This window comes from Rhododendron vialii, chromosome 6a (assembly GCF_030253575.1).
Source record: "Rhododendron vialii isolate Sample 1 chromosome 6a, ASM3025357v1".
Lineage (NCBI taxonomy): Eukaryota > Viridiplantae > Streptophyta > Magnoliopsida > Ericales > Ericaceae > Rhododendron > Rhododendron vialii.
Window position 1 is genome coordinate 5,975,574 of NC_080562.1, and position 13,245 is coordinate 5,988,818.

The window sequence follows — 13,245 nt, forward strand, 5'->3', positions numbered from 1 at the left end:
TACCATCTGCATAGCATGCCCCATGGAATAGAAGTTTCCTCTGGAATATACTATCCTCTGGGATAGATTAAGCTTGACTGTTTGGAGCTGGAGATCACGGGTGAGATTATTGCTCCTCACCAAATTGGCCAAGCTCTCCCCAGAGCCAATGGCAGACTGCGATTGTTTACCTGTTCTGCATCCTGATTAGGTTTCCAAGATCACCAACAATTTTTGTCAATCTCCTGCTAGTCTGATCATTTCCATAAATTTGGGTTCACATATTAAGAGCCTCATGAGATGCCGAATATGAATCATAGTCCAAGTTTTTGTCAATCTATTTCCCATGTTTCGCGTTCCCAATGCTAGAATAAATATCAACGAAGTAGAACCATCTCTATATCGAGTGACAATTGCAAAAGTACGCGTATGAGGATTGCAGGAGGTTTTTCCTTCCCAATTATAGCTTTTCCATAAACAAGTAAATGGAATGTTGAATGAATTTGTGACATAATTGGGGAGGATTTCAAGTTGGTCAATCAAGAGATCAATTTACATTGGTTTAACCAGATCCAGCAAGAGTTTGAATAATCGTTCTGTGCCAGGGATCGGAGAGGTGATACACGAGATTGTCGATCGGGCCAACGTGAGTCACCTGTGCTTGCACGAAGAAGCCAAGGATGGCTACCATTGCAAGCCTTCCTGCAAATAGGAACGAGGGAATAAGTGACCGGAGAGAGACAGACAGAACATAGGGGAAAGTGAAATGAGTCGAAACAAACCATTTTTGATCTCTTTCAGCTTCCATTCATGAGCATTCTTTATGTCTTTCGCCAGGCCGAGAGGATTCAGCAAAGGGCCACCTGGGTATCTGTTTAATGCAGTCCAAAAATGTTAATAGACCTCAAACATGTTCTGTTCTGCTGTCAGTAGTATACTAGTATGATTAACTGAATAATTCAGCCCCCAAAAAATTGGCTTGGGACAATAATTTCCAAGTCGATATCCAAGCCTAAATTGGCTGACATGTACCGCCGGGATTGGATAGAGTGCACCATCGCATTGCTCAATCTGAGCCTCAAACACATGGTTGGGTTTCAGCTTCGATTTCAACTTGTATATCATTTTCCTTTGGGCGAATCTTGTGAAGAGGGATTGTGGGGGATTTCCCTTACCAAGTTGACGGTATGTTCCTCACATTTTAATGAAATCCCCATACAATTCCTTGGTCCCAAAACTGCCAATTTTTTCTCCCAAAATGAAGGGATGAAGAATTTTTTTTATGCAATCTTGTTATAGTCTCGGAAACTTACCCTGGTTCTAAACCTTCAAGTGCAACTTCCATCCCAAAGAAAGCGCCATCTCTGGCTTGAGATCCTGGATTAGTGAAGTCCATGTACCTTTTGGTTTCTACAAATCTGTGAAAAGTATAACAGTTGGGAGAAAAGAACAACAAAGAGAGATCAGATGATCTTTATTTGGTTCAAACGCAACAAATGCCAGTAAATCAGTGACTCTAGCGAGTAAAGCCGATAAAAGTGCTCTAACCCCATCAAAATTAGTTGGATTATGAACAGAGTTCTGGTGCTGGCAAATGAAAATTTTGTGGCACCCGCTTCATACCACACTGGCAAATCGATGATTCCTGTTACCCGGAACAACTGCAGCAGCAAACTCAAAACTAACTCAACAGGAAAACCGAGAGAGAGAGAGAGAGAGTAATTGATAACTGTATCCAAAAGTCAATGAAGTACAGAACTGAAGTATAAATGGGAAATGTGGAAAATGAAGTTGTTATATATATTATATTGGTACTTCTGATTCACTCACATCGGTAACAAGAATTCCAGCAACTCCAGCCATAGCGAACCGAGCATGAACCAACTCAGCCTGCACATACCACTTCAAGCTTGCAGGGTCCTCGCCAAGCCCAAGTGGGTCGAACCCAAAATCTCCAGCTAGGCTACAGAATCCACCAAACAAATGAAGAGTTAGGCTCCTTTCGAAAATATGCCGATTTCAAATCAAGAGATGTGACAATCTTAGTTAAAATGCAAGAAGTTTTTGTAGTAGGTAACTTTTCAATTTAAAGTTGCAGATGGACACAAACTTAGAAGTAAAAGAGATGCATTTTATTGGGATTTAGCCACAATTCTTAACACACAGCTTTTAAATCACTCCTCTTAATTAGTTCTTTAAATCCATCGTAATAGAGCTTGAAACCTAATATTGAAATCTCAAGGTAAACTATCAAACCTAAATTTGAGTTCTCATGAAACAATGACGTCAAATCCCTTCATTTGAAATCCACAGCTATCCGAACGGACCCTAAGTTTTCTAACCAAAAGATGACACCAACTTACCATTAACTTCTTGTTGAATCTTAACAAGATGTGGTATAGAGAATTCAGGGGGCTTACCTTCCATCCAGGTAGGGGGGAGGGTCAAGGCCAGGAAGCCATGTGGGGCGTTGCTGGGCTTGAACCACAGCTCGAGAGTAATGCCTTCCATATCCTTCTCTACCAGGCAAATATGTTACCCATAATCTGCCATTGTTCTTCCCAAGGAAAGCTGAAGAAGAAGAAGAAAAATTAGAGCATGGCAGAATTTGAAGGCATCTTCCAACTGCAAAGGCCATTTTTCCCCTATCTGCAAAACCCCAATCAGGGGGCATATACACCACAAGTTCCAGAACATCCAAGTAACCAGTCAGATAACATGACAAAAAAGGATAGCATGGGACCACTTGCCCCAACTCTTTTGAGCCTCTAGATTACATGTATAAAGATTGGTGGAAGTTATAGCCAAAGAAATTGGTTGAAAATCAGCTATACCTGAACTGCTTTAAGCTGGCTCCGTCACCATATGCTCCACCAATTAGTAGGAAATCCTCAACTTTAATCCAAAAAAAAAACCAGAGAGTAGATAAGACAAAAATATTGGATGGGAGTGAAAGAGTGTTATCCATGGCCAAGTTTGCGCCAAGACTTTTAGCTACAGGGAGGAACAAAACAAGGAATCTTTAATTACCGAATTCTAGAGTGAAAGATAAAGGCTCGGACAAACTATGAAGGTACATGAACGGCTATGAATTCCATATATTCAAAAATGCAAAATGAAGACATATGTCTTTGTATGGAAACTGGAAAGGTCAATCCCAAGGGTAAACTACTCAGTATCTGATGACCATTCAAGAGATTCTCTTGCCATATGGGAGACAATGGATATTGTGATCACAGGATACAGGAAGAGTACAAATTATAGCATCACATAAAACTTTTTCCACGGAACATGTCCACTTCAACTTCTTCCTCCAAACCACAACATTTCTACCAAAGCATTACAACAACAATAAAAAGCCTAGGGCTGAATCAAACCACAAAAACCAATCTTCCGTGAAATGTCTTCCAACTATAACAGTTAAAACAACAATTCGCGATACACTAAAGGCTCTACAGTGAGCATCTGAAACAATTTAGATAGTCCTAAACAGATGAACAAGTAGACAAAAGCTTAGTTTAAGCATGTCGCTGGCTGCTAGATATACTGAATGAGCTAACTTTCATTGGGGTAGCAACCACCAGAGGAGCTTCAGGTGAATCACTGACTGCAAATTTGTCGTGCATGAAGCGACTATCAACTATGGAATCATCTTTTAGCACTATTTTGTAGCAGTAACAGCTCTTCAACCCCACCTGGTTTCTGTAGCACTCGTGAGAACCATCCTTCACCTGTTGGAAGTTCCATATGACACTAAACTTCCCAACCGTAGCAACCAGATGGCGCTCCTGCTTCCCATTCTCCGTCACCTAAGCAATTTAGTGGCATTGTCAGAACAAAAGCAAAAGATCACTTCAGAAACCAAATGCAGGCACAAATACTATTGTCACTAGAAAGATTTGTACCGCTCATCCCAACAAATAAGCATCAAAATTCGTAGACAACAAACAGAGTAAACCAAAAGGGTAAAAGGAAACAACAATTAAGATTACATACAAAACATTAAAAAAAGTACTTTACTTTCAGGGAAAAAAAAACATATTGAAAAATGAAAACCATTGTTAAAATCAGATCTATTGCCGTGAATGCTGTGCTGCCTGTGCAACTAGGACCTAAACAAGTATTAGCTTGCCAGATGCCATCAAATAAGTATTGGGTAAAATAAACAATAGATGGCATGGACATGGAGACACTTCACTTGGAGTTGAGTTTTGTTCACCCTCCACCATAAGAGGGTGAACATTACCCGCCTTCCTATTGGTTGAAAAGGCGTGGATCCCATCACAGAGTGAGTGGATCCCACCATAAAGTGATGTCATGCTTACCAAAAAGTGTATTGCATGGTAAGCATGACATCACTTTGTGGTGGAATCCACACCATTTCAACTAATAGGAAGGAGAGTAATGTTCACCCTCTTTTAAGGAGGGTGAACAAAATTGCACTCACTTGAGTTGAGTTTTGTTCACCCTCCACCATAAGAGGGTGAACATTACCCGCCTTCCTATTGGTTGAAAAGGCGTGGATCCCATCACAGAGTGAGTGGATCCCACCATAAAGTGATGTCATGCTTACCAAAAAGTGTATTGCATGGTAAGCATGACATCACTTTGTGGTGGAATCCACACCATTTCAACTAATAGGAAGGAGAGTAATGTTCACCCTCTTTTAAGGAGGGTGAACAAAATTGCACTCGCTTGAGTTGAGTTTTGTTCACCCTCCACCATAAGAGGGTGAACATTACCCGCCTTCCTATTGGTTGAAAAGGCGTGGATCCCATCACAGAGTGAGTGGATCCCACCATAAAGTGATGTCATGCTTACCAAAAAGTGTATTGCATGGTAAGCATGACATCACTTTGTGGTGGAATCCACACCATTTCAACTAATAGGAAGGAGAGTAATGTTCACCCTCTTTTAAGGAGGGTGAACAAAATTGCACTCACTTGAGTTGAGTTTTGTTCACCCTCCACCATAAGAGGGTGAACATTACCCGCCTTCCTATTGGTTGAAAAGGCGTGGATCCCATCACAGAGTGAGTGGATCCCACCATAAAGTGATGTCATGCTTACCAAAAAGTGTATTGCATGGTAAGCATGACATCACTTTGTGGTGGAATCCACACCATTTCAACTAATAGGAAGGAGAGTAATGTTCACCCTCTTTTAAGGAGGGTGAACAAAATTGCACTCACTTGAGTTGAGTTTTGTTCACCCTCCACCATAAGAGGGTGAACATTACCCGCCTTCCTATTGGTTGAAAAGGCGTGGATCCCATCACAGAGTGAGTGGATCCCACCATAAAGTGATGTCATGCTTACCAAAAAGTGTATTGCATGGTAAGCATGACATCACTTTGTGGTGGAATCCACACCATTTCAACTAATAGGAAGGAGAGTAATGTTCACCCTCTTTTAAGGAGGGTGAACAAAATTGCACTTCACTTGGAGTTGAGTTTTGTTCACCCTCCACTTAAGAGGGTGAACATTACCCGCCTTCCTATTGGTTGAAATGGCGTGGATCCCATCACAGAGTGAGTGGATCCCACCATAAAGTGATGTCATGCTTACCAAAAAGTGTATTGCATGGTAAGCATGACATCACTTTGTGGTGGAATCCACACCATTTCAACTAATAGGAAGGAGAGTAATGTTCACCCTCTTTTAAGGAGGGTGAACAAAATTGCACTCCTTCAGTTGCCCAAGATCAAGAGATGCTGTTTTCATATTGCGTGGTGAAATAACATGACAACCTTAAGTCATAGAAAAGTCAACACAACTCTGAAAACAGCCAAATTGGTTTGTGAAATTCTGCTATACACAACCATAGGTTCCTTACTTCCTCGTAATATAACTGATGCACTGTAACATAACCGATGCAATACAAAAACATGGGATTACAGGCAAGGGTTGGTCACGTTGGTGTCTGTGATGCAACAACTGTTGTTGCCTGACAGGTGACAACTGACTAGCGCTGTTAGGCAACAACAGTCTAGACCCGGTGTCAAACACCATCCGAGGGGAAGACAAAACACCTTTTCAGAAGCTTAGTGCTTCTTAGACTCTCAGTTATGGACCAACATTGTTGGCCTCATGTTATGCAATCAGGATTTTGACACTGACAAAACAAAAATTGAGGCTATTTCATAGAACATAATAGGCAATCAAGACGGGAGATCCCTGAAAATGCTCAATTTCTTAACATTGACTGAACAAAATCATCCATTACCCGAAACTCTAACATGACACAGAACACAAACAAGCAGCACAAGACAAGAAAGGCAAACTACACATACCCATGAGAATTGGGCACCCCGGAACTTATTGTTTACCCCAGCCATATGTGAATCAAGTGGATTCAGCTTCAACAACCTAGGAGCCGAGATTCTATTCCCCATACGACCAGAAAAACCAGTTTTCATCTTCCCATCCTTGTCAGTAAACAAAGAGCAGATAAGGATCAAATATGTATCAGTCGTGCCCAATATCCATTTCCCATCAAAGGTGACATCCACATGAGTGATAGGCGAACCAAGGCCTGGAAAAGCAGTTTTCGCCTGCCTCATAGAATTTGTGGAATACAATCGAATCTTCCCATCAATGGAGCCAACAACAATCGAGCCATCACCGGTAGTGGCAAAGCACTGGAAATTCGTTCCCCTAGAAAACTGATGCCCCTGTGTCCAATTCAGCACAGGCGCACTAGCGGTAGCAAGATCTTGAACAATCCCATTCCTATCCCTCATATCCCACCTACAAAGCCTGTTATCATCCAACCCTAAAAACGTTGATCCAGATGGATCCATTTGAGCCCCCTTGTTATCATTCGCGATATCCCTCATCGTAATATCTGTCCCATCTTTCCCAAACTTCCACTCAGTCACAATCTTGCCCGTTTCAATATCAAACTGATGTAGCCCTGTGGTATGCGGCTTCCCATGAGTAACAGGGCTCATCAGCAGCATATTCGTCTCAGCCCTCATCAAAAGAGCCTTCTTAGGAGTCGAATGCACCGTAGTACTCGTTGCCCCTCCGAAATTAACATAAACCCCTTTCCCATGAATCCCATGACTAAAATTCCTAACCACCTGAACACCCGAGTCACCCACCAAGAAACTATTATCCAGTGCTCCCAATGCCAAGCTCTGTATCTTCCCACCACTCTCCTCCGCCGCCTCTTCAAACTCCTCCCTCAAAACCCTCGCCGGAGGCGTTTTTACCAAACTGTCTTCCGCATCTTCCCACATTGAATCGTCCGCGGTCTCCGGCTTCGCCCACCCGATAAAATCCTTCCCGTACACCTTCACCTTGTTCCCATCTGTCGGCTCGAACCCATACGTGTTCTCGAACAAACAATCTTGAAACTCGGTTAAAAAACCCTTATAATCTTCCTCAGTAAAAAACTTCATCGCCCAAACGCCTTTTGATACGAAATCAACACGTTTCTGCTCTCCGAAGCTCTTCAATTGGACCTCGGCACAAACCCTAGCTCTAACCCTAGTCCCAACTTTCAAAACCCACGTCGATTCTCTATCATCATCTTTTTCTTCTTCATCATCATTCTCGTCTTCCTCCTCTCCGTCGTCGTTTAGGGAGGATTTGACCAAGGAGTAGGAGGTGAGCTTGTCTGCGACGACCCATTTGGAAGTCGCGGTGTGGCCGCCGACGTGGTTGTAGAGCTTGACAGCGTTTTTGAGATTAGGGTTTGTGGAGGAAGGGTACTTTAGCTTTAGGGCTTTGAGTTTGGCTTCGACGTCGTCTAGAGACGACGGCGTTTTGGGCCTCCTGCGCTCGGAGGATCCTTGTTCTTTAGCGTCTTCGTAGGTCTCTTCTTCTTCCTCTTGGGTTTGTTCGTCTCCGCTTTCTTCTTCGGAGTCTGAGAGGTTCAGATCTTCGCGACTGTGATTAGCGCCCATTCTTGGAGAGAAAAATGGGGTTTTCTGGTGGGTGGTGAGCAGAGAGAAAATTGGGGTTTTTCTGGTGGGGGTGAGGAGAGAGAAAGTAGGGTTTTTGTGTGTGTGTGTGTGTGTTGGGGGTGAGGAGAGAGAAAGTAGGGTTTGTGTGTGTGTGTGTTGGGGGGGGGGGTGGTGGTGGTGGAGGGGAGGGGAAGACGAAGAGCGCGAAATTGAAAAATTGAATTTGGAACGTTGTAGGAATATTTTGGGGATTTTTATTTTAGGGTTTTGCGATGGAGACAGATCAGTTATCACCGGTTACCGGCTGACCGCGTCAACGAAACAGTGGATTCTGGACTTGGGCTCTACTGTCGGACCACTTGACCCGAGATTGTGCCCCATTTTTCTTGTTTTTTTTTTTCTTGGTGAAAGTTAGTTTTTTTTTTTCCCGGCAAAAGTAACATTTTATTAATAAAGAAAGGAGAATTCAACCAAAAGTTGATATTGTTATCAGTATTGTTTCGTTAGAATAGTCTCATTATGCCATTAGAATAAGTATACCCCTGATGTTAGGCCAAAGGCCTTTGGTGTCCCGTTTTTCTTGTTGTTTATACTCTTGGGACCCGATTGGATCCAGTATATTTCGGGTGTATTCGCTTATAACCCCGGATAAGGGGTGATGGGACTGGTTTAGGATGCTTTGGCATCGCTATTTGCAGCTGTATTCGCTTTTCCCCCTTCTTCGCGTATTCACCCCAATATGGTGGAAGAGGTACTAAACTATGGCTACCTCTGGACTGAGCAATAGATAATCCGGCTGTATATAGGTGATTTTCTGACCTTTCTGGCCTCCCTAATCCCCCTCTTCATCCACGATCGCTTTATCTCCTTTCACACTGTACAAAAACGCAAAAAAGCTGTCTTTTGTTGTGCGATTCTGTGTGTGATTTTGGTGGTGATTTTGAGCGATTTCTTGCACGATTTTGGTAAGATAAACACATGCTCTTGATTTCGATTTACACTAGCAGGAACGATCTGTTGTTATTTGTGATTTCTGGTTAGGGTTTTTGATTTTGATTTCGATTTGTAGTTAGGGTTTCGATTTCTGTTAGATTTCTTGTATATGGACTTGATTATGGTTTCATTTTTGTTGATTTCAGCCTAATTTGTTGGTATTCTTCTGTTAATTCCAGAGAACAACTGTAAACCCCAAAAAAATCAACTGTTACTTAAATACAGAACATGCAAACCAGAAAACTGTAGATTATGCCTTTTTTTGGTTAGGATTTCCTGATATTGAGCATCAACTGGTTTTGCAATATATACGTCTGACTCTGTATATACTAACAGAAATAGATGTGCTCATTACAAAAGCATAAAAATAAATAAAAAGAAGAGAGAAAGAGACGTGTTCCTTGAAATTTGGTAATTAAATTTGTATCTCAATAATCTTGTACCAGATATTCCTTATTTCTTAGTTTTACTGTCACCATTGGTTCGATGATCACAATGCTATGTATTGTTGCATTTGCTGTATCTTTTGGTAAATGTGAGATTCTAACGAGAAAAATATTTGTTTGACAGGTTATGGGCAATGATGAATGAGTTCACTTGTTAATGAAGGTAGATACCTTGGCGGGGTATAATTAAATGCAGCCATGAGTACCATTTTCATTCCCAACTTATATTTGCTGAGCCCTCACCATTTTTTAGTTGTGCTTGCTGGCAACTAGACAGTGTGTGTGTGTGTGTGTGTGTGTGTGTGTGATTGCAGTCCAGTGCAAAGTGCAAGTATCACAGGTTTTACTTAGCACTAGACACTATGCTAAATTGCAGAAAACAGCATGTCAAACCCAGAAATCAACTACATGCAGCCATGAGTACCTTTATCTGGGCAATGATGAATGAATTCAATGAATAATTAAGGTAGATATCTTGGCGGGGTATAATTAAATGCAGCCATGAGTACCCTTATGATTCATAACTTATATTTTCTGAGCCCAAAAAAGTTTTCAGCTCTGAGTACCCTTTTAGCAGGCTATGTTCATAGGTTTTCTTGTTGTTTTGTGCTGTTTCTGGGTTTACCATGCAATTGGCAGGCTGTGTGTGTGTGTGTGCTCAGTTAAGTGCTATGTGTGCAGCAGGTTTTTGGTTCAAAAGTGCAGGTTTTATGGTTAAAAAAAGGGCAGATTTTTTGTCCAAGTTAAGTCTTGGTTGATGGTTGAAAATTCAGTGGTTTGTTGGTTAAAAAACCCCATGAACAGCAGGTTAGTTGGTAAAATTAGTAGATTGGCTATGATGATATTTGTTCTGAGCCTAAGGGTAGGTGGTTTGACATATATTGGTGGATATGGTCTGGCTATGACTAGCTTAGCTTTCTGTTTGTGTTGTTGCTGGTGGTGGTTCAATTGCTATGTTAAGTGAGTGTGTGTTACAGGTGGCTATGATGTTGTAAAAGCTGAGCCAAATTTGATTGGCAATGTTGTTTTCGGCTGTTACCATGTTATTTTGTTCTATTTGAGGGCAGTTTTCTGCTGATACCATGCTATTTTGTTCTGTTGGAAGGCAGTTTTCTACTTATGAAGTGATGTTTTCTACATTGACCATGCAGTTTTCTGTTGCTTAAGTGCTATTTTCTGCATTTACCATGCACTTTTCTGCTGTTTAAGTGTTGTGTTATGTATTTTTCTGCAGTTTTTATGGGTAATGAAAAGGTTGAATAGTTGGCTATGATGTTAAGTAATCTGAGCCAAAAGGCACACAAAAATATGTTAGGTACTGCCGATCTCATAATCCCACTTCTCAAGTGACTTTGGATTTAAAACCAGTGGGGCAGATTTTTGGTTCAAGCTTGTGTGTACAGCAGGTATTTGATCATGCTTTTTCTGATGGGGTGTGTGTGTGCGCGCCTCATCCAATGTGTGCTACTGTTTTCGGGCACCGTTGGGGTGTGATTTTGGACTGTTTTTGGGCAGCCCCTCTGATTTAGATATATTTGACCGTCCTGTTGTTATGAGTGTGTGCATCAGTAGGGCTGTATGTGGTTGCCACTGGACACAAAACAACATGTTAAATTCAGAAAACAACATGCTAAACTCAGAAAATAGGTATATGGGCATGAATGTGTGTGTTCTCTTTATTTATGGACAATGATGAATCAATTCTATTATTAATTAATGTAGATTCCATGGCGGGGTATCATTAGATGCAGCCATGAGTACCCTATGATTCCTGAATTAAATTTTCTGAGCTCAGTCCAATCTAGCTATGGGTTTAGAAACCTGTTTTCTTGATCTGCATGTTGTTTTTTGCAATGTAAAAGGCTATTTTGTGGGTTTGGCAGTGATGATATTTGATCTGAGCCTAAGGTTACTTTCAAACTGCATTGGTACTTGTTTTTGGACTGCTGTGTGTGTGTGTGTGTGTGTGTTGTGTTGTTGCTACTGTTGTTGTTTTTTGATTGCTGAAAGTTTTTGGACTGTTGCTGCTGTTCTGGAAAGTTTTTTGTTACACTTCGACATGCAGCGTGCAGGATTTTTTTTCAAATTGATTGTTGTGTGTGCAGCAGGTTTTTGGTTCAAACATTTTGAGGTTTGAATGCAGTTTTACTGCACATTGCTATGCAAGTGCAACTGCTGCTGCTGCTGCTGCTCTATGTGTGTGTGTGTCCAAACTGCAGTTTTAATGGAGATTGGAGGTTGTTCTAGTGCAATTTTTTGAGGGATTTGCAGCAGGTGTACGTGTGTGTGTGTATTCCAGTTGGTGTGTTTGTGGTTTTAGCATCTAAAGAGGTGTTTGTGTTGCTGTTGTGTCCAAACAGGATACACCTTTTACTTACAAAATCTGGTGCTGCTACTGTTATGGCCGATTTTTGGTTCAAATTGACTGTCGTGTGTGAATCAGGTTTTTTGTTCAAAAAATTAAAGGTTTGAATGCATTTTGGGTTCCAAACTGTGTCCAAGATTGTGCTTGATGTATCAACCGGGTCCTTATCCAAATTTTTTTGGCTATGACGATAAATTTTTCAAAGACGTGTTGAGGACTTAGGTGGGGCAACATTAAAAGGTCAAATTGGGCACTAATGTTGCAGCCTACTAGTCCTTCAAAAAGTGGTCTTGAACTTACAAATTATCTGAGCCAAATGTTAACAACTGTTCGACACGTATCCAAGCACGCCACCGAGTCCCACAGGAAAAAGAAGCAATGGAAGACCAAGAAGAGGATGAAGCATTGTAATTTTTTCTTAGGTTTCATATGTTGTATTTTGTTGACACATTTTATTCGATTCAGAATGAAGGTGTAAGTATAAGTTTGAGAATTTCGAAATGAAGATTGTCTTATGTAGAGCAAAATTTTGTGAATGAACACACAAGTTGTTTATTTCTTGAATGGAATCGAGTTGTTAATTTTGAATTTCTTCATTGGATCATTACTATAACTCTTTTTTTAGACAAATGATTTTTATTGGTGAATTGCGTGTCCCTCATGTGTCTAACTTGTGGATTCAGCTACAAAAAAAATACATGAACAATATGAAAAATCTTTGCTAAACAAGAGTGTATATAGAATTGCAACTTCTCCTCCTCCTACTCGCTCCAAGCCCGGTGTGCCATTCAAATGATGCAAAAAAACAAAAATGTAAAGCTAGATATTTAAATGGAGATATGTGGGATGAGATAAGAATAATGAGTGCTATTTATAATGAAATTAACCAATATTAATGAAATAAAACAAAATATAATAACCCATTTTAAAAACGAATTTATCATATTATTATAAAAATGGAAACATGTGGGTGGTATTTAACTAATTTAAAAAACGAATTATATGTTTAAAAAATGATTTTTTGAATATTATTATATTACTTAACTAATTTATTATTGATTATTTGTGAAAAAATTAAATTAAAAGTTGGATTTCATAATTATATGTTTAACGTAATAAATAATCAAATTATACACTACACAAGGGCAAATGAGTCATTTGACAGCTTTTTACATCATACACCCTTCCTTATACACCCAATTTATCTTTCATCCAAACCAAGTATTATTTTATCCTCCTTCTCTAATACATCATCCAAAACATATACTTTTTAATACACCCTCTATAAATGTCACATCATTGTGGGTCCTCCCTTCTTAACTAATACCCCTTACTATTTTATCCCCCTTCATAAATAATACACCCAAAACTCATACCGCATCCAATCGGGCCCTTGATGATTTAAGTCAAAAGCAATGCTATGTACATAATTTTAAGACACAATTTCGAATATAACTGTGTCTGAAACCGTTAGATGCTCGTAGTTTACATACATCCAACGGTTTTGAACACATTTATATTAGGAATGGTATTTTAAAGTTGTATGCATAG

General features: G+C 40.3%; 2 protein-coding genes across 2 annotated transcripts; both read right to left on the bottom strand.

The window, feature by feature from the left end:
• Positions 1-415: 415 nt before the first annotated feature.
• Positions 416-2,760, bottom strand: LOC131331198 (photosystem I chlorophyll a/b-binding protein 5, chloroplastic). Its single transcript, XM_058365080.1, has 6 exons — positions 2,400-2,760; positions 1,810-1,942; positions 1,528-1,640; positions 1,293-1,397; positions 762-850; positions 416-681 (listed from the first exon to the last, which is right to left on the bottom strand). Exons 1-6 carry the CDS (start codon positions 2,651-2,653, stop codon positions 542-544), a joined length of 834 nt encoding a protein of 277 aa, XP_058221063.1. The 5' UTR covers positions 2,654-2,760; the 3' UTR covers positions 416-541.
• Positions 2,761-3,220: 460 nt separating this feature from the next.
• LOC131331196 (protein CYPRO4-like) lies at positions 3,221-8,118 on the bottom strand. The gene is made up of 2 exons (XM_058365078.1): positions 6,271-8,118; positions 3,221-3,788 (listed from the first exon to the last, which is right to left on the bottom strand). The coding sequence occupies exons 1-2, from the start codon at positions 7,888-7,890 to the stop codon at positions 3,498-3,500; spliced, it is 1,911 nt and encodes a 636-aa protein (XP_058221061.1). The 5' UTR covers positions 7,891-8,118; the 3' UTR covers positions 3,221-3,497.
• Between the last annotated feature and the right edge of the window lie 5,127 nt (positions 8,119-13,245).